The 20,879-nt window shown below is 55.6% G+C and overlaps 2 protein-coding genes across 2 annotated transcripts in view; both read left to right on the top strand.

The window, feature by feature from the left end:
* LOC139230314 (probable ATP-dependent RNA helicase DDX47) overlaps nt 1-3,505 on the top strand; it is a 13,134-nt gene extending 9,629 nt beyond the window's left edge. Inside the window, exon 4 of the mRNA XM_070862139.1 lies at nt 3,441-3,505. Within this exon, the coding sequence (XP_070718240.1) occupies nt 3,441-3,505 (65 nt within the window). The remainder of the gene's footprint in view (nt 1-3,440) is intronic.
* Nucleotides 3,506-4,149: 644 nt separating this feature from the next.
* Nucleotides 4,150-15,239, top strand: LOC139230313 (synaptogyrin-1-like). The gene is made up of 4 exons (XM_070862138.1): nt 4,150-4,215; nt 9,056-9,293; nt 10,414-10,562; nt 14,410-15,239. Exons 1-4 carry the CDS (start codon nt 4,150-4,152, stop codon nt 14,608-14,610), a joined length of 654 nt encoding a protein of 217 aa, XP_070718239.1. The 3' UTR covers nt 14,611-15,239.
* Nucleotides 15,240-20,879: the final 5,640 nt, after the last annotated feature.

Raw genomic sequence — 20,879 nt, 5'->3', positions numbered from 1 at the left:
CTCTCTTCCCCCTCCTCTCTCTCTTTCCCCCCCCTCTCTCTCTCTCTCTCCCCCTCTCTCTCTCTCTCTCTCCCCCCTCTCTCTCTCTCTCTCCCCCCTCTCTCTCTCCACCCCCCCCTCTCTCTCACTCTCCTGTGTCAGTGTGTTTTAACGAATCGAGGTGCTGAAAGCTGAGAGCCATCTCCTTGCAATGAGGTGGTTGGGCTTCGGTGGGGAGAGTGACTGATGGAGGCATTGGAGCAGGAGAAATCAGAGGGGTTTGCTGCAAGGAACAAGTGCACAAAATGGATGGAGGGCGGGGTGGGGGGTGAAGAGAGGGAGAGGGAGAGAGTCTCCCCCCCAATCAACAACTTTTGTGCAGCCACTGGTGAAACAGGTGTCTGTTTTGGAGGCAAGATATAATTGCTGGTCCTCAGTCAAGTAGTGGGGAAGGAGGGAGCTCTTGGGCTGGCTGATGTGTAAAATCTCAGCATAATAACGTCATTGTGTCTAGACAAAGATGTCTAATCTTTGGACCACATCTTGGCTCGCATCTGTCACATCTCATTTTACCAAAAATTGATTTTGTTAAAAAAAGTTTCCTGAACAGTGGCGGGTTGGTTTGGAAGGGTCAGGCAGTGTATTACTGGCCAGGTGTAGTCGCCCCTCTGCCTGGGCTTTTCGTTCGATGTACAGTGACTGAGATTGAGTGTTCTCCAAAAACTGCCAAAATAAGCCGCACAGTCCCAACCGAGACAAAAGGATACCTTTTTCCAATTCTAAAATTCTCCATCCTTGTTTTCAAATCCCTCCATGGCCCTCGCCCCTCCCTATCTCTGTAATCTCCTCCAGCCCCACAACCCCCCCGAGATGTCTGCGCTCCTCTAATTCTGCCCTCCTGAGCATCCCTGATTATAATCTCTCCACCATCGGTGGCCGTGCCTTCTGTTACCTGGGCCCCAAGCTCTGCAACTCCCTCCCTAAACCTCTCTCTCCTCCTTTTAAGATGCTGCTTTAAACCTGCCGCTTTGACCAACAATTTGGTCACCTGTCCTAATACTCTCCTTATGGGACTCGGTGTCAAATTTTGTCGGAAAACTCTCCTGTGAAGCGCCTTAAAGGCAGTGTATAAATACAAGTAGTTCCCAAATAAATCCAAATGTTATTATCCGCCTCTATAAGATGCTCCATACCCTGCGGGGCCCGCTGGTTGGGGAATGGTATTAAACGTGCCGACAGGAGTGTGGCTGTGGACGGATTGTGGTCAGTGAGTGTGTGCGTGGAGTTAGTCTCTGGTCAGCGGGAACGGGAGGGGGGGGGGGCGCCAGGTTGGCGGGGGAGGGGGGGCGCCCGGTCGGCGGGGGAGGGGGGCGCGGGGTCGGCGGGGGAGTGTGCGCCCGGTCAGTGGGAGCGCAGTGTGGTCTGTTGCAGAGTATTTAAGTGGGCAAGTAATTTGTGGGTTTCGCTGGCAAGACCAAGCTTTATTGGCCATCTGTAATTACTAATTAAGCCGTGACATCTTCAGAACGAACAGATTCTCAACGTTGCCTTAGGACTGTCAAAGGGGGCAAGAAAAAAAAAATGCGGTTATCTCCTCCAAATAGCACACAAGGATGTCAGGGCCTTGGAGAACATAAGAAATAGGAGCAGGAGTCGGCCATTCGGCCCCTCGAGCCTGCTCCGCCATTCAATGAGATCATGGCTGATCTTCGACCTCAACTCCACTTTCCTGCCCGATCCCCATATCCCTCGATTCCCTTAATATCCAAAAATCCATCGATCTCGGCCTTGAATGTACTCAACGACTGAGCCTCCACAGCCCTCTGGGGCAGAGAATTCCAAAGATTCACCACCCTCCGAGTGAAGAAATTCCTCCTCATCTCAGTCCTAAATGGCCGACCCCTTATCCTGAGACTGTGACCCCTGGTTCTAGACTCCCCAGCCCCGGGGGAAACATCCTCCCTGCATCTACCCTCTCAAGCCCTGTAAGAATGTTGTATGTTTCAATGAGATCACCTCTCATTCTTCTAAACTCTAGAGAATATTGGCCTAGTCTACTCAATCTCTCCTCATCGGACAATCCCCCCATCCCAGGAATCAGTCTGGTGAACCTTCGTTGCACTCCCTCTGTGGCAAGTATATCCTTCCTCAGGTAAGGAGACCAGAACGGTGCACAATACTCCAGGTGTGGTCTCACCAGGGCCCGATATAATCGCAGTAAGACGTCTTTACTCTTATACTCAAATCCTCCTGTAACAAAACAATACCAGGGATGAGGGACTGAATTTTGTGGAGAGGCTGGGGTAATTCTCGTTGGAGCAGATTTGGGGATGAAGGGAACATGGAGATAGTTTGTTGTCCCGCTATCTATGGCTGGAATGTCCCGACTGGATCTCAGCGCTTCTTTCAATTTCCAAGTCCACTTTGTTTTCCTTTTGTTTGTTCCAGCTTTCTGTTATCATTCTCGCCCAGTTTTCGCCCTTGTCTACAAATCGCTCTCATTTGCTTGTCACAGTTGATGGAGGCTGGTGCTCCCCAATCTTACCAAATGGGTGATGGGGGGCAAGCCTCCCAGAGGGGCAGCGCTGACTGTGTTCAACACTCACCCTACCTCGTGTTTTATTTTAATTTTAAGTGTGTCAGCCGTGGCTCAGTGGGCAGCACTCTCGCCTCTGAGTCAGAAGGTCGTGGGTTCAAGTCCCACTCCAGGAACTTGAGCACAAAGATATAGGTCGACACTCCCAGTGCAGTATTGAGGGAGCCCTGCACTGTCGGAGGGGCAGTACTGAGGGAGCTCCGCACTGTCGGAGGGGCAGTACTGAGGGAGCTCCGCACTGTCGGAGGGGCAGTATTGAGGGAGCCCTGCACTGTCGGAGGGGCAGTACTGAGGGAGTGCCGCACTGTCGGAGGGGTAGTACTGAGGGAGTGCCGCACTGTCGGAGGGGCAGTACTGAGGGAGCGCAGCACTGTCGGAGGGGCAGTACTGAGGGAGCGCCGCACTGTCGGAGGGGCGGTGCTGAGGGAGCGCCGCACTGTCAGAGGGGCGGTACTGAGGGAACGCCGCACTGTCGGAGGGGCAGTACTGAGGGAGCGCCGCACTGTCGGAGGGGCAGTGCTGAGAGAGCGCCGCACTGTCGGAGGGGCGGTGCTGAGGGAGTGCCGCACTGTCGGAGGGGCAGTGCTGAGGGAGCGCCGCACTGTCGGAGGGGCAGTACTGAGGGAGTGCCACACTGTCGGAGGGGCAGTGCTGAGGGAGCACCGCACTGTCGGAGGGGCAGTACTGAGGGAGCGCCGCACTGGCAGAGATGCCGTCCTTCGGATGAGATGAGATGTGTGGGAGCTTGCTGTGCGGAAATTGGCTGCTGTGTTTCTCACATTACAACAGTGACCACTCCTCAAAGGCGCTGCAGAAATGCAAGGCTTTCAATCTGATCGTCCTTTTGTTCTTTTCTCTGCTGAAGGCGGCGGCTCTGGAATTCAGCGCCACAGATGTCAGCAGCCTCACCCCGGGGCCATTATTCTGTGACTATTGAGCTCGAGTTTACACAGGGAGAATGTGGGAGGCCAGCCAGGAGTGCGTTGGAATAGTTAAGTCTGGAGGTAACAAAGGCACGGATGAGGGCTTCAGCAGCGGATGAGCTGAGGCAGGGGCGGAGACGGGCGATGTTACGGAGGTGGAAATAGGGGGTCTTAGTTATGCTGTGGATATGAGGTCAAAAGCTAATTTCAGGGTCAAATATGAGACCAAGGTTGCGAACAGTCTGGTTCAGCCTCAGACAGGAGTTGGGGAGAGGGATGGAGTCGGTGGCTGGGGAACGGAGTTTGTGGCGGGGACCGAAAACAATGGGACAGGTCTTCCCAATATTCAATTGGAGAAAATTGCTGCTCATCCAGAACTGGATGTGGGACAAGCAGTCTGACAATTTAGGGACCGAGGAGGGTGGAGAGACGTGGGTGGGGGGTGAGGTAGAGCTGGGCGTACACGTGGAAACTGACGCTGTGTTTCCGGATGATGTCGCCGGGGGGCAGCGTGTGGATGGGAAATAGGAGGGGGCCAAGGATAGATACTTGGGGGGGGGGTCACCAGAGGTAACGATGCAGGGGCGGGAAGAAAAGCCATTGCAGGAGATTCTCGGGCTACGATGAGATAGATAAGTGGAGTGCCACACAATGAGCAGCAGTGAGAGTGTAAAAGCCAGTGAAGGGCCTGCCCGGAACCTGCCGCTGACTGCACAGGTTAGTGAGACCACCGGTCCGCCCGCCCCCAACCCCCTCTCCGATTTAACAGTGGTTGCACAGTCAAGCAAGAGCCTGGGAGCCGCTAAGACTGATTAATAAGTTGTGAAAGCGATGCTGTTCCAGGCACAAGGGTGCGATTTAGATCTGTGGAAGGGAGCGTTTCCTCTGCACCGCAAAGACCGTCAGTAAATCGGGAGGAGGCATCCGAGACGCGTTAACGGGTCAGACTAGTTTCTAAAGGAAGGAGAGGTAAGGACTCCCATTTCTACAGAGCTTTACACCATCTCGGGACGTCCCAAAGCGTTTTACAGCCAATGAAGCCATTTTTTGGAGTGTGGTCACTGTTGTAATGTGGGAAACGTGGCAGCCAATTTGCGCACAGCAAGCTCCCACACACAGCAATGTGATAATGACCAGATAATCTGTTTTTTTTTAATATGTTGGTTGAGGGATAAATATTGGCCCCAGGACACCGGGGAGAACTCCCCTGCTCTTCTTCAAAATAGTGGCCGTGGGATCTTTTACGTCCACCTGAGGGAGCAGATGGGGCCTCAGTTTAACGTCTCATCTGGTACAAGGAGGGGAGCGTGATTCCTGTGTTAAAGTGCAGGCACATTATCAGAGAGATTGTACCTGCGTTGCCAAGTGTTGGTGTGCGATGCTCTGTAGGTTGTCACCCCCGGATGGTGCCCATCTCCCAGTAACAGACCCCCGCCCTCTCCCCCCACCACCGCCAGTACTCCCCACCCAAGTGTTAACCAGCTCTCCGGACACAGGTCGGGTTTGTCAGGACAGAATCAATAATCGCTCGATTAAGCGTCCAGCTCACTTACCCACAGCGACGTAAATAAACTGCTTTTGTCACTTGTCAATGCATTATAAAACCGGAGAGTCTGACAGCACGGGAGGCGGCCCCCCCCATCGTGCCCCTGCCGGCTCTGTGAAACAGCGATCGCGGGGGGCGTGTGCGCAATGTGGCGGCCGGAACATCGCGCACAAGTCCCCGCGATTGCTGTTTCACAGAGCCGGCACGGGCACGAGCACGATGGGGCCTCCTCCCGTCCCACACAGGCCGCTCGAACACAGACAAACCACGCAGCCCGTTACAGCGCGGCAAAATAAAAATAACCAAACTAGTGTTTTATACAGTTCAAGCATCAGCCCCCTGCTCTTGTATTCTATGCCTCGCCTAATAAAGGAAAGCATTCCATATGCCTTTTTAACTACCTTTAAGGATCTGTGGACATACACTCCAAGGTCCCTCTGTTCCTCCCCACCTCTCAGTATCCTCCCATTTATTGTGTATTCCCTTGCCTTGTTGCCCCTCCCCAAATGCATTACCGCACACTTTTCCGGATTGAATTCAATTTGCCATTTTCCTCCCTCCCGCTCCCCCTCGCTCTGCTCCCTCCCGCTCCCCCTCGCTCTGCTCCCTCCCGCTCCCTCGCTCCAACCCCTCGCTTCCTCGCTCTCTTGCTCCCTTTCCGTTGAGGTCACTGGAGGATTAGCTTCCTCGATGGAATGAAACTGACATGGGAGAGAAGCAGAGGGAGGAGCTTAAAGAGGGATAGGGAGGAGCTTAAAGAGGGATAGGGATAGCGAGAGAGACCGAGAGACTGCTACTTACAGAGCACTATCCACAATGATCTGGAGTGAGATTCACCCATTTTTGAAATTCCAGCTTATTTTCATAGTTATCAATCTTAAAAAAAGCAAAAATCCCTCGCTGCTCAGAGTGTCTCAGTGGGTTTGTGATCTGTCTCATCCCTTTTGCCCATCGCTCTCGCTCCTTGCCGTTCCCTGATTCTGACAGCTCTGGCTAACGAGGAAGGGAAGTCGGGGAATAAATTAAACGACGTACGGCTTGAACGGGACGGAGAAGTAATGGTGAAAGAAGAGAATGAGGGTAGAGGGGTGGGCAAGGTTGGTCGGGGGGGGGGGGGGAGAATTCGTAGCCGAGGGCCAGTCTCGCGTAAGTCAGTAGGAGCCCCTTCACCCCCCCCCCCCCGGGGCAGGTCAGCAAAGCTAGGGTTCCACGCGTGAATTCCGTAAGTCGCCCGGCATAAGATGCGCTCGGCCCTTTCAAACCCGTCCCCTACACACCCACCCGACTGAAGCACGGGCACTTGGTTTGTGCGGAAACGCGGCAGTCAATTTCGGCACAGCAAGCTCCCACAGACAGCCGAGAGTCAAAGGAGCAGGCCGCGTGTTTGCGCTGGGGTTTGTTGTGGCAGTTAACGTGTAATCTCTCCCGGCCCATGCGTTCTCCCCTCCCCTCAATCCACTTCTTATCTGGCTTTTCCCTTCCAGGCTGCAACTTCTGCCCATCACTTTGCTCCACCCGAAGTTGTTATCTCGTTCAGACAACAACAACGTATATTTATATAGCGCCTTTAACGTAGTGAAACGACCCAAGGCGCTTCACAGGAGTATTATGCGATAAAAATTTGTCACCGAGCCGCATAAGATAGTAGCGCAGGTGACCAAAAGCTTGGTCAAAGAGGTAGGTTTTAAGGAGAACCCCCCGAGATGTCTGCACTCCTCTAATTCTGCCCTCCTGACCATCCCTGATTATAATCGCTCCACCATCGGTGGCCGTGCCTTCTGTTGCCTGGGCCCCAAGCTCTGGAACTCCCTCCCTAAACCTCTCCACCTCTCCACCTCCTTTAAGACGCTCCTTAAAACCTACCTCTTTGACCCAGCTTTTGGTCACCGGCCCTAATTTCTCCTTATGCGGCTAGGTGATAAACTCTTATCGCATAATACTCCTGTGAAGCGGCTTGGGACAGTTCACTACAAGTTGTTATATTATCTGAGGACTATACGCAGCAATATTGCTGTGTCACACCAGGGCTTCCAAAAATAAACTCGCCTCGCTCCCCAACTGCGCGCTCTCAAGTTGCCAGCTCTTTCATCTCCATCCTCGTGCTTCCTGCTGGGCCCTCGGCAGTAATACGGAGGACAAGGCGGCCACAGTGCGGCCACATTAACACCAGTATTTTTAGATCCTGCCCGAAGGCCACGTGAAGCGGAACCGGCAACTCCCTCTGTGTCCTTTCATGTGGCCGGCCCATTGTGCTTTGTGCTGAACACTTGGCGTTTCTGTGCTTTCGTTTCCAATGTCAAAATTCGCAAGCAGACATCTATACTGATAGTCCAGGGCAGTGCTGAGGGAGCGCCGCACTGTCGGAGGGGCAGTGCTGAGGGAGCGCCGCACTGTCGGAGGGGCAGTGCTGAGGGAGTGCCGCACTGTCGGAGGGGCAGTGCTGAGGGAGTGCCGCACTGTCGGAGGGGCAGTACTGAGGGAGCGCTGCACTGTCGGAGGGGCAGCACTGAGGGAGCGCCGCACTATCAGAGGAGCAGTACTGAGGGAGCGCCGCACTGAGGGAGCGCCACACTGTCGGAGGGGCAGTGCTGAGGGAGCGCCGCACTGTCGGAGGGGCAGTGCTGAGGGAGTGCCGCACTGTCGGAGGGGCAGTGCTGAGTGAGCGCCGCACTGTCGGAGGGACAGTGCTGAGCGAGCGCCGCACTGTCGGAGGGGCAGCACTGAGGGAGTGCTGCACTGTCGGAGGGGCAGTACTGAGGGAGTGCCGCACTGTCGGAGAGGCAGTACTGAGGGAGTGCTACACTGTTGGAGGTGCCGTCTTTCAGATGAGACGTTAAACCGAGGCCCCGTCTGCTCTCTCAGGTGGACGTAAAAAATCCCATAGCATTATTACAAAGAAGAGCAGGGGAGTTCTCCCCGGTGTCCTGGGGCTAATATTGATCCCTCAATCAACATCACTAAAACAGATTATCTGGCCATTATCACATTGCTGTGTGTGCGAGCTTGCTGTGCGCAAATTGGTTGCCGCATTTCCCACATTACAACAGTGACCACACTCCAAAAGTACTTCATTGGCTGTAAAGCGCTTTGGGTCGTCCTGAGGTTGTGAAATGCGCTATATAAATGCAAGTCTCTTTTATTTCTGCACCTCTATCTTTCTTTATAGGTTTAAAAAACTGAGTCAGTCTGGCTGTCTCGCTCCCTGTCTCGGAGGCAGGGCATTGTGTGCACGATGTACCAGTCCTCCTTTGGCAACGGCTAACACTTCATTAACCGGGTTGCCTGGCCCGTGTGGTTGCTATGGCACCACTCACACGATGCTGCATGGCGTGGAACCTGTTTAAAGCAGCGTTTGTTAAACCGTGTAACTCGCGGTGAGTTAATAAACTAGTCGGCAAGCAATTGGGAGTCTGGACCTTGCGTTTTGAAACACTGCTGTTGCACTAAGATGTACTACAGGCCCGGAATGGGGCCTAACTTAGCGTGGCCATACGTCCCCAGGTCACAAAACCCACACATCAAGTGCCCCCCCCCCCCCCTCCCACCAGGGGTGACATCAGCTGTCCATAACACGACGCCACATCCCCAGGAATGATATGCACCTTTGTAGTGGATCAGTGCAACTGTTCAAATATAGGCTGCTAAAGAATTTCCCTTCGCTCCGCTGCGTAACCCACATTTCTGTCCTGGCTGCTTTATGTGGGAACCCTGGGTGTCCCAGGCTTCGGCCTAGAAAATATGGCCACCCCCTCCTGACTGAGCCTGCACAGGACCTAAGTCGGATCTTATGTTCTTATATATTCAAGACAGAGATCGATAGATTTATTAGTGTTATGGGGATCGGGCGGGAAGATGGAGTTGAGGTCGAAGATCAGCCATGATCGTATTGAATGGCGGAGCAGGCTCGAGGGGCCGAATGGCCGACTCCTGCTCCTATTTCTGATCTTGTATGTGCCTGGGACAGATGGATCTGTAACACCGTACCCAGACCTGGTCTCTCTGTCTCTGCAGCTGTTCTCAATTGTAGTTTTTGGATCGATTGTCAACGAAGGTTACGTGAACCGGCCAGACGAGGTAGAGCAACACTGCATCTTCAACCGTAACCCCAACGCCTGTAACTACGGCATCACCATCGGCGTGCTGGCCTTCCTGGGCTGTCTGGTCTTCCTCGCCCTCGACGCCTATTTCCCGCAGATCAGCAGCGTCAAGGACCGCAAGAAGGTGGTCCTGGGGGACATTGGATTTTCAGGTCAGTGTCTGACCCACAAGATCGGTGGATCATGGTTAGTGACAACTGGGCATGGAGCAGTTACTGCCAAATGGTGTCAGCCGTAACTCAATGGGTCACATTCTCTCTCTCTCTCCTCCAACCCAGAGACTTCAGCACACAATCTAGACTGACACTCCAGTATAGTGCTGAGGGAGCGCCGCACTGTCGGAGGGGCAGTACTGAGGGAGTGCCGCACTGTCGGAGGAGCAGTGCTGAGGGAGCGCCGCACTGTCGGAGGGGCAGTGTTGAGGGAGCGCCGCACTGTCGGAGGGGCAGTGCTGAGGGAGCGCCGCACTGTCGGAGGGGCAGTGCTGAGGGAGCGTCGCACTGTTGGAGGGGCAGTGCTGAGGGAGCGCCGCACTGTCGGAGGGGCGGTGCTGAGGGAGTGCCGCACTGTCGGAGGGGCGGTAGTGGGGGAGCGCCGCACTGTCGGAGGGGCAGTACTGAGGGAGTGCCGCACTGTCGGAGGGGCGGTGCTGAGGGAGTGCCGCACTGTTGGAGGGGCGGTGCTGAGGGAGGTGCCGTCTTTCAGATGAGAAGTTAAACCGAGGCCCCGTCTGCTCCATCAGGTGCGTGTAAAAGATCCCACGAAGAAGAGCAGGGGCGTTCTTTATTTCCCCCTATCCCCCTCCATTCCTCTGCCTCTGACCCTTTGCTGCACAGTCTGTAAATCAGTCCCTACAGCCCTCCACCTCACAACTTCCCTCTCCTTTAAGACCCTCCATTTTAAAAGCCCACCTCAATGACCAAGGGCTCGGTTACCCATCCTGACGTCTCGCCTTTGGAGGCACAATGACCTAGTGGGTGACCAGGTGTGACGCTGAGCACCAGGCAGCAGCCACAGGCTCTGGGCTTCGATCCCTGGGCTGCAGGGAGTCTCCTGGGGTAGCCACTGAGCAACAGAGTGCAAGAGCCAGTCAGTGGAAGCCCACCCCTGACGTCTGTCCACGTACCTCTGGCCGGAACGCGGTCGTACGCCATTCGAATAGCCAGCTGGCCGGGCTCACCCACTGGGTGCTCGGTTGAGGTAGGGAGCACACAGCACACATTGGGATTGAAAAGTTACAGTTTCCTTATTTTTTTCCGTCTCTCCCAACAGCGTTCTGGTCCTTCCTGTGGTTCGTGAGTTTCTGCTTCCTTACCAGCCAATGGCAGGCCTCGGACCTGAAGCAGGATAACCCGCTGAAGGAGGGGGCGGACGCTGCCCGGGCAGCCATTGCGTTCTCCTTCTTCTCCATCTTCACCTGGGTGAGTCGCCAACCCCGTCTTCAATCCCCCGTAGCGACAGGATTCGCAGAGCGTTAACAGACAGGATCGGACACTGTTCCCTTCACCCCCACCCCCCCGTCCCGTCCCGAGGGGGAGCTATACTCTGTATCTAACCCCGTGTTGTACCTGCCCTTGGGAGTGTTTGATGGGACAGTGTAGAGGGAGCTTTACTCTGTATCTAACCCCCTGTACCTGCCCTGGGAGTGTTTGATGGGACAGTGTAGAGGGAGCTTTACTCTGTATCTAACCCCCTGTACCTGCCCTGAGAGTGTTTGATGGGACAGTGTAGAGGGAGCTTTACTCTGTATCTAACCCCGTGCTGTACCTGCCCTGGGAGTGTTTGATGGGACAGTGTATCCATCCTCTCGCGTGCTCCATGGCATCCCCAAGTGATCTGGGACTGGAGGCCGTGGAATCAGCCAGGGGGTGTATCACTGTCGTCCTATCCATTCTGTGACCTCACCTGGAAAAGCAGGTGCATGCTGGGACGCTTGGCGAGTGCAGGATTGTGCTCGCCACAAATGCCCCTTGCAGTTGAATATCCCGCGGATGCTCCGTCTAGATCACACGTCGTGCACTGGAAGGCAGTGTGTGCCCGTGGAACCCACCCCTCTGGCACCTTCATAAGAATTAGGAGCAGGAGTCAGCCGATTGGCCCCTCGAGCCTGCTCCGTCATTCACTAAGATCGTGGCTGATCTGTGCTTTGTGTCATCAGCAAACTTAGATATATTACAGCTGGTCCCCTTATCCAAATTGTTGCTATAGATTGTGACTTGTTGGGGCCCAACCACCGAATGCCTTCTGAAAATCTAAATATGCTGCATCCTCTGGTTCCCCCTTATCTATGCTGCTGGTCACCAGGAGGGAGGGAAGACAGTGAAAGCGAGGGTGCAGATAAATGATTACGCTGTGTAACCGAATACGTGGGGTGTGTTGCGAGATGGTAAGTGGCGAAGACTTTTCCCTGGCAGTGTGACGTTCGGCAAGTGTTAACGCTGTGCACAGCAGGACCTGTGTGTAAAACCGACCATTCCACCCTTGGATACTCACTCTGCCTTTCCCTCGTTTCCCACAACTTCCTTCCGCAGGGTTACCTGGTGCTGTTTGCCATCGACCGATTAAAGGACATCACCTTCACCGAGGAATACAATAAATTGTTTCCGTCGCAGCCGGCCCCTCCGCACGCTTAACCGGCCCGCACTGCTTTCGCACGCTCCGTCTCTTCACATTCAGGGGGTGGGGCGATGTCCGAGCTGGCGCCGGATCGGAGTGTAAGCTTCCCCCCGCCCCCGCCCCCGCCCCGCCCCCGCCTGGGTACCTCTGCCTTCTGCTGCTGGAGCTCTCGGTGGCTGCAGCCAGACCGGGTTAGTGAGGGAGGAGGCAGCGTTGATATAACACTGGGGCCTGTGGGGCTTGGGTTTCGCGAGTTGCTCCCTCCCTGCTGGCGAGGTGCTGAGGCCAAGTCAGTCTGCAGCGTCAGAGAGGCTGAGGAACCCCCCCCCCCCCCCCAAAAATCAGCTCGCAATCACATTCCTCCGTCTCGACTTACAGCTTTCTCCGTTGCTGTGTCTTCCTCTGTCGCCCCCCCCCCCCCTTGCTCCTCTGATCACCAGCTCCCTCCACCATGCCCCCTCTCTCCCATTACCCCCCTTCCTCTGTCCCCTCAACCCCAGCTCCCTCCCTGTGACGGAGCTGTGGCTTGTGCACATAAGAAATAGGAGCAGGAGTCGGCCATTCGGCCCCTCGAGCCTGCTCCGCCATTCAATAAGGTCATGGCTGGGCTGATCATGGACTCAGCTCCGCTTCCCCGCCCGCTCCCCATAACCCTCGAACTCCCTCAGCGCAGATTGGCTGGCGTTTGACCCAAAGCCGACCGTGGTAAAGGCGGGGCCTGCCGACACACTTGCACGTCACAATAACGACATTTCTGGGAACAGCAATTGGCCATTCGACACAAACCAGTTTGTCCCCTTTCCATGCGCCAACCCCCCCGAGGGTGAAGGGGAGGTCCTGCTCCACTCCTTTCCTCTCTCCTGGGGTGGGGTGAGGCCATCGTGCCCCCTCCTAAGCACAAGTGGGGTCCCCCCCTTCACCCCTGACCTTTCCCCTCCCTCCCCGCCCACACACAACATTGCTGGCAATGGCTTGGCTAATTCCTGAGCTCGGACAATCCTGACAACACTCGGGCTCTGCTTGATTGTCGGTCTGATTCGGATATTTTCATTCCAGTAACTATCCCCTCCTGAGCCCTGGTCCAATGGCATCACATCAGGTTCTGCCCTGATTATGGGGGCCCAGGAGGCCATTCAGCCCCTCGAGATCATTCCACCATTCGATGAGATCGGGGCTGATCTGCGACCTAACTCCATGTACCCGCCTTTGGCCAATATCCCTTTGGTTAACTAAAATCTAGCAATCTCCGATTTAAAACAATTGACCCCCAGCTCCAATTGCCGTTTGCGGGAGAGAGTTCCAAACTTCTACCGCCCTTTGTGTGTCGAAGTGTTTCCTAATTTCACTCCTGAAAGGTCTGGCTCTAACTTTTAGACTTTTCCCCCCAGTCCCAGACTCCCCAACCAGTGGGAATAGTCTCTCTCGATCTACCCTATCTGTTCCCCTTAATTCCTGAAAACTGCGATCAAGGAACACAATCCCAGTTTGTGTAATCTCTCCTCATAACTTAACCCTTGGAGTCCAAGTATCATTCTGGTTTAAAGGCATTACCTCCCTCCTCCCCAACATTTATTGCTGGACTGGAGTCATAGACCCACAGTTACATGTGTTTTATAATTGGTTTGTTGGATGTGACAAAGGCTCTTGCTAGTTAAGTGCTGGGTTAATCTCCTCAACTCAGTTACTAACCGCTCGCACGGGAGTCTGCAGGAACCTCTCTGTCTACAGTGACCCACAGATTCACAGCTTCAATTCGACGCACTCTCAGATCAAGACCTTGCAAACTGCCTCCTAATGTTAACCGCATAAACCTGGTCTAACTCTCAGTGTGCTAACGATCTCTGCGTATTAACACCATTAACAGCAGTGTCCTCTCTTTCTCTCTCTCTCTCTCTCTCTCTCTCTGTCTCTCTGTCTCTCTCTCTGTCTTTCTCTCTCTCTCTCTCTGTGTCTCTCTCTCTGTGTCTCTCTCTCTGTCTGTCTCCCTCTGTGTCTCTGTCTGTCTCCCTCTGTGTCTCCCTCTGTGTCTCCCTCTGTGTCTCCCTCTGTGTCTCCCTCTGTGTCTCCCTCTGTGTCTCCCTCTGTGTCTCCCTCTGTGTCTGTCTCTGTGTCTGTCTCTGTGTCTGTCTCTGTGTCTGTCTCTGTGTCTGTCTCTGTGTCTGTCTCTGTGTCTGTCTCTGTGTCTGTCTCTGTGTCTGTCTCTGTCTCTCGCTCTCTGTCTCTCGCTCTCTGTCTGTCTCTGTCTCTCGCTCTCTGTCTGTCTCTGTCCCTCGCTCTCTGTCTGTCTCTGTCTCTGTCTCTCGCTCTCTGTCTCTCGCTCTCTGTCTCTCGCTCTCTGTCTCTCGCTCTCTGTCTCTCGCTCTCTGTCTCTCGCTCTCTGTCTCTGGCTCTCTGTCTCTGGCGCTCTGTCTCTCGCGCTCTGGCTCTCGCGCTCTGTCTCTCGCTCTCTGTCTCTCGCTCTCTGTCTCTCGCGCTCTGTCTCTCGCGCTCTGTCTCTCGCGCTCTGTCTCTCGCGCTCTGTCTCTCGCGCTCTGGCTCTCGCTCTCTGGCTCTCGCTCTCGCTGTCTGTCTCTCTCGCTGTCTGTCTCTCTCGCTCTTCCCCCCCCCCCCCATCACCATTCCCGCTCTCCCTCCCCCCTCTCCGTTGAACAGGCTGGTCAGGCGTTCCTGGGATATCGGAGGTACCGTCTGGGTGCCGACTCTGCCCTATTCTCGCAGGACTACATGGACCCGAGCCAGGACACCTCCGTCCCTTACGCACCTTACGTCTCCGGTGACGAGATGGAGCCGCCGGGGTCCTATCAGCAGCCTCCCTCGAGCAGCCCGGAGGGCTACCAGACGCAGGACTACTGAGCGCGCCCAGGGTCAGCGAAGCGGGGGCCTGAGGAACCAGAGCAAGTGTTCCTCGCACAGAACCTGTACACATTTTACTGGGCAACCCTCGGTGTGAACAGAGACAGCCCCGACCGGCCGGCGTGCTCCATCACCGTGTTTGAATTTACCGTGTAGTCAGGACCACGTGGGCAAGTGGCCGATTCTCTCGCTGCGTGTTGTGGGTCCCGGGTCAGTGAGTGCAGCTAATGTTAGACGCAACGGTGTGCATGGATATTTAACTTCAAGTTTATTTATTGACTTATGGAAGGCGGCCGATTGCTTGAAGCTGGACCCCTCTCCCGATACCTCGGTCCAAGCATTCCCCCCCCCCCCCCCCCCCCCCCCGGGCCCCGAGCCAGTAGCTCCTGCTGCTTATTTCCAGCACTGGGACTGGTGCAAACATACACCAATAGAAGGGGCTGGGGGGGGGGAGAGGAGGGGGGGATCTGTGATCAGCGCTGAGGTGGGGGAAGGGGAACGGGAACGGGAGTCGGGAGAAAGAGGCCGTGAATCCTACAGCACGGAGCGATTCCAGTTGGGCTGGCGTTAAAGGGGCTTCTTGTGAATTTCCTGCTTGGCGGAGGGGAGGGGGTGAAGGGACCCTACTTTCAATTATTTAAAAGCACAAAGTAGGGATACGAGAAATTATTTTGGGTGGGGAGGGGGCGAGGTGAGGAGGAGAGGAGGAGGGAGGGGGTGGGGGTAACAGAGGTTACGGCCCACCTGAGAAAGCCCTTACAGATTGTCAAATAAAGTGGCCCCACCCTCCCCCCACTCACTAATTGAAAGATGACGAGCCCCGGGAGCCGGTTGGGTTAGGGTTAGGGGTGGAGTGCGCTGGTCAGTATCCAGGCCGATTTACCCGCCTGACCACACGCAGCACGGTGTGGGCAGGATGCAGAGCCAACGCTTCAGGTATAACTTGTTGCCCCCACCCCCTGGGCGGGGAGGGGAGGGGGCTCATGGAACCTGTCTCAGCTTGAACCTGTGACTGGCGAATTCTGCATCTGTCTCAGTGGGAGCTGTTACATAGAGAAACAGGAGGAGGCCCATTCAGCCCCTCGAGCCTGTTACATAGAGAAACAGGAGGAGGCCCATTCAGCCCCTCGAGCCTGTTACACAGGAACAGGAGGAGGCCCATTCAGCCCCTTGAGCCTGTTACACAGGAACAGGAGGAGGCCACTCAGCTCCTCGAGCCTGTTACACAGGAACAGGAGGAGGCCCATTCAGCCCCTCGAGCCTGTTACACAGGAACAGGAGGAGGCCCATTCAGCCCCTCGAGCCTGTTACATAGAGAAACAGGAGGAGGCCCATTCAGTCCCTCGAGCCTGTTACATAGAGAAACAGGAGGAGGCCCATTCAGTCCCTCGAGCCTGTTACATAGAGAAACAGGAGGAGGCCCATTCAGTCCCTCGAGCCTGTTACACAGGAACAGGAGGAGGCCCATTCAGTCCCTCGAGTCTGTTACACAGGAACAGGAGGAGGCCCATTCAGCCCCTCGAGCCTGTTACACAGGAACAGGAGGAGGCCCATTCAGCCCCTCGAGCCTGTTACACAGGAACAGGAGGAGGCCCATTCAGCCCCTCGAGCCTGTTACACAGGAACAGGAGGAGGCCCATTCAACCCCTCGAGCCTGTCCCGCCATTCAATCAGATCCTGGCTGATCTGTACCCCACCCACCCGCCTTGGCTCTGTAACCCTTACCCAACAATAATCGATTGATCTCAGTGTTGACATTTACAGTGGAGCCCCCCCCAACCTCAACAGCTTTTTTTTGGGAAGGAGGGGAGAGAGTTCCAGATGCCCACTGCCCTTTGCGTGAAGAACTGCTTCCTGACATCACCCCCGAACGGCCGGGCTCTAATTTTAAGGTGCTGCCCCCCTGGTTCTGGGCTGCCCCCCCACCCGAGGGAATATTTTCTCTCTCGATCCGCCCATCGAATCCCTTTAACCGTCTTAAACCACCCAGTGACCTGCTGGTCATCGGTGGACTGTGTGAATGGTGTCAGTGGCCTTGCTGGATTGCCGTACCAACACGAGGCAGTCGATCGAACACGAGTACACAGGACGATCGTGGCTTGGTGGCACAGTCCGAGATACCGTCCTATCAAACCTGCTCCTGCAGATTGCCCAGTATTGTGTGTACAAACCCGGAGTGGGTAAACTGCAACTCAAACTACAGATCCTTAAAGTTAACAGCAAATGTATAAATCTGTATTTCATATAGTATTTTACTGTTGTATTTAAAGGTACCTTTTTATGTGTTACTCTGAGCACGCACGGGCTGGGCGCAGGCTCTCTGAGGTAGCAGTGCCGAGTGGTAGTGTCCGCAAACATCCGCCTGTAAAAGATAACGCTTCGAAAATCCAGCAATTATCCAGCCCACCTGATTTATTTAGTTATCCTGTCCGGGAGGGTGGGGGGGGGGGCAGCCCTGAGTGCAGCACAGGAACAGAGCGAGGGAGATCCTCGAGGCTGTGTCCGCCAAAACCCTCGTGTTCCCTCGCTGCCGATGGGCACCGGGGGAGGGGGGCAGGGGTTGGAGAGCAGGATCAGTGGAACCCGTACCCCAGGGAAGGAGAGAGAGAGAGAGACGGACAGACAGAAACGCAGGAGGGGAGGAGAGAAGGACAAACGATGAGCGCAGTGTGTTCAGTCTGACCTCCGCCCTTTCTGCTATTTCTCTGCGAGAGGACGTTGTAAGCCAACTTTGGCTAATGGTCCCCTTGCGTCTCGCCTCGAGTCACAAGGTCGTGGGTTCCATAATCTTGAGCCCATAATCCAGGCTGATACTCCACTGCAGTGCTGAGGGAGTGCCGCACTGTCGGAGGGGCAGTATTGAGGGAGCGCCGCACTGTCGGAGGGGCAGTATTGAGGGAGCGCCGCACTGTCGGAGGGGCAGTGCTGAGGGAGTGCCGCACTGTCGGAGGGGCAGTGCTGAGGGAGCGCCGCACTGTCGGAGGGGCAGTACTGAGGGAGCCCCGCACTGTCGGAGGGGCAGTGCTGAGGGAGTGCCGCACTGTCGGAGGGGCAGTATTGAGGGAGCGCCGCATTGTCGGAGGGGCAGTGCTGAGGGAGCGCCGCACTGTCGGAGGGGCAGTACTGAGGGAGCGCCGCACTGTCGGAGGGGCGGTACTGAGGGAGTGCTGCACTGTCGGAGGGGCAGTGCTGAGGGAGTGCCGCACTGTCGGAGGGGCAGTACTGAGGGAGTGCCGCACTGTCGGAGGGGCAGTTCTGAGGGAGTGCCGCACTGTCGGAGGGGCAGTTCTGAGGGAGTGCCGCACTGTCGGAGGGGCAGTGCTGAGGGAGTGTCGCACTGTCGGAGGGGCAGTGCTGAGGGAGTGCCGCACTGTCGGAGGGGCAGTGCTGAGGGAGTGCCGCACTGTCGGAGGGGCAGTGCTGAGGGAGCGCCGCACTGTCGGAGGTGCCGTCTTTCGGATGAGACGTTAAACCGAGGCCCCGTCTGCTCTCTCAGGTGGATGTAAAAGATCCCAGGGCACTATTTCGAAGAAGAGCAGGGAATTCTCCCCGGTGTCCTGGGGCCAATATTTATCCCTTAATCAACATCACTAAAACAGATTATCTGGGTCATTATCACATCGCTGTGTGTGGGAGCTTGCTGTGCACAAATTGGCTGCCACGTTTCCCACATTACAACAGTGACTACACTCCAAAAGTACTTCATTGGCTGTAAAGCGCTTTGAGACGCCCTGAGTTGGTGAAAGTTCTTTTATAAACGGCCTGTGAATCGGTCCCTCCCTCGGCAGCAGTTACCTCGGCCAATCGGGTGTGTAAGGGATAGGTTGTTGAGTGGGGAGTACTGAGCATAATGTTCTCCGACCTTCCGGGAGCGCAGCTTATCCCGGTTTGACACTGCCTGTCTGGAATTTCCGACAAGAGTTTAACCTTCCAATCGGCTCCATGCCGCTTGGCCCCTCCCCCAGTGCAGAGCCTGGGCCTGGGGGTGGGAAATGATGGATCTGAACATTTCCCAGTCTGTGCCCGTTCCATCCCGGACTCCAGCGGCCGGAGAGCACACTGCACTAGCCTCTAACTTATTGCCGACATCAGTGTGTAGCATTGTGTGTATTGAATTAATGGTGTGTAACTGGAGCCCCTCATGTCTTTATATATTGTCGCTGTGTCCCGCACAGTGCGGCTCGTGTTTGTGTATGTTGAGCAGATATCAAATATTTATCGGTAAAATTGTGATTCTCAATAAAGATGTTTCAAGTAGATAAAATGGTTTCCTGTTCATTTTCCTTCTCGCACATTCTGTCTGTGTGTGTGTGTGTGTGTGTGTGTGTGTGTGTATTCCTCTCTCTCTGTCTCTCTATCTCTGTCTCTGTGTGTGTGTATGTGTCTCACTCTCTGTCTCTCGCTCGCTCTCTGTCTCTGTGTGTGTCCCTCACTCTGTGTCTGTGTGTGTGTGTGCCTCTCTCTCTCTCTCTATCTCTGTCTCTGTGTGTGTGTATGTGTCTCACTCTCTGTCTCTCGCTCGCTCTCTGTCTCTGTGTGTGTCCCTCACTCTGTGTGTGTGTGTGTGTGTGTGTGTGTGTGTGTGTGTGTGTCTCTCTGTCTCTCTATCTCTCTGTGTGTGTGTATGTGTCTCACTCTCTGTCTCTCGCTCGCTCTCTGTCTGTGTGTGTGTCCCTCACTCTGTGTGTGTGTGTGTGTGTGTGTGTGCCTCTCTCTCTCTGATCCAATTCTTATTCCCAAAGTGGGAGGGAGTTCCAGAGCTTGGGGCCCAGGCAGCTGAAGGCACGTCCACCAGTGGTGGAGCGATTATAATCAGGTGAATGTGAAAGAGGGCAGAATTAGAGGAGCGCAGACATCTTGGGGCGGGGAGGGGGGTTGTGGGGCTGGAGGAGATTACAGAGATAGGGAGGGGCGCGGGCCATGGAGGGATTTGAAAACAAAGATGAGAATTTTGAAATCGAGGTGTTGATTAACCAGGAGCCAATGTAGGTCAGCGAGCACAGGGGGTGATGGGTGAGCGGGACTCGGTGCGAGTTAGGACACGGGGCAGCGAGCACAGGGGGTGATGGGTGAGCGGGACTCGGTGCGAGTTAGGACACGGAGCAGCGAGCACAGGGGGTGATGGGTGAGCGGGACTCTGTGTGAGTTAGGACACGGGGCAGTGAGCACAGGGAGTGATGGGAGAGCGGGACTTGGTGCGAGTTAGGACTCGGGTCAGCGAGCACAGGGGGTGATGGGTGAGCGGGACTTGGTGCGAGTTAGGACACGGGGCAGTGAGCACAGGGGGTGATGGGTGAGCGGGACTCGGTGCGAGTTAGGACATGGGTCAGTGAGCACAGGGGGTGATGGGTGAGCGGGACTCGGTGTGAGTTAGGACACGGGGCAGTGAGCACAGGGGGTGATGGGTGAGCGGGACTTGGTGTGAGTTAGGACACGGGGCAGCGAGCACAGGGGGTGATGAGTGAGTGAGACTCGGTGCGAGTTAGGACACGGGTCAGTGAGCACAGGGGGTGATGGGTGAGCGGGACTCGGTGCGAGTTAGGACACAGGTCAGTGAGCACAGGGGGTGATGGGTGAGTGGGACTTGGTGTGAGTTAGGACACGGGTCAGTGAGCACGGGGTGATGGGTGAACGGGACTCGGTGTGAGTTAGGACACGGGGCAGCGAGCACAGGGGGTGATGGGTGAGCGGGACTCTGTGTGAGTTAGGACACGGGGCAGTGAGCACAGGGAGTGATGGGAGAGCGGGACTTGGTGCGAGTTAGGACACAGAGCAGCGAGCATAGGGGATGATGGGTGAGCGGGACTTGGTGAGAGTTAGGACACGGGTCAGTGAGCACAGTGGGTGATGGGTGAGCGGGACTTGGTGTGAGTTAGGACACGGGTCAGTGAGGGGGTGATGGGTGAGTGGGACTGGGTGTGAGTTAGGACACGGGGCAGTGAGCACAGGGGGTGATGGGTGAGCGGGACTTGGTGTGAGTTAGGATACGGGGCAGTGAGCACAGGGGGTGATGGGTGAGTGGGACTCGGTGTGAGTTAGGACACGGGGCAGTGAGCACAGGGGGTGATGGGTGAGCGGGACTTGGTGCGAGTTAGGACAAGGGGCAGTGAGCACAGGGGGTGATGGGTGAGTGGGACTCGGTGTGAGTTAGGACAAGGGGCAGTGAGCACAGGGGGTGATGGGTGAGTGGGACTTGGTGCGAGTTAGGACACGGGGCAGTGAGCACAGGGGGTGATGGGTGAGTGGGACTTGGTGTGAGTTAGGTCACA

Source organism: Pristiophorus japonicus, chromosome 19, assembly GCF_044704955.1.
Source record: "Pristiophorus japonicus isolate sPriJap1 chromosome 19, sPriJap1.hap1, whole genome shotgun sequence".
NCBI classification, from domain to species: Eukaryota; Metazoa; Chordata; class Chondrichthyes; family Pristiophoridae; genus Pristiophorus; species Pristiophorus japonicus.
Note: the sequence above shows the minus strand (reverse complement) of the source record. Positions and strands in the feature narration are given on the sequence as shown.

What these genes read in the sequence shown, in the direction of transcription:
- LOC139230313 (XM_070862138.1), top strand. Translation starts at nt 4,150, where the DNA reads ATGAGCAGCAGTGAGAGTGTAAAAGCCAGTGAAGGGCCTGCCCGGAAC. An exon ending in ACCTGCCGCTGACTGCACAG is followed by an intron (nt 4,216 to 9,055) that starts GTTAGTGAGACC and finishes CTGTCTCTGCAG; the next exon opens with CTGTTCTCAATTGTAGTTTT. An exon ending in TCTTCTCCATCTTCACCTGG is followed by an intron (nt 10,563 to 14,409) that starts GTGAGTCGCCAA and finishes TCCGTTGAACAG; the next exon opens with GCTGGTCAGGCGTTCCTGGG.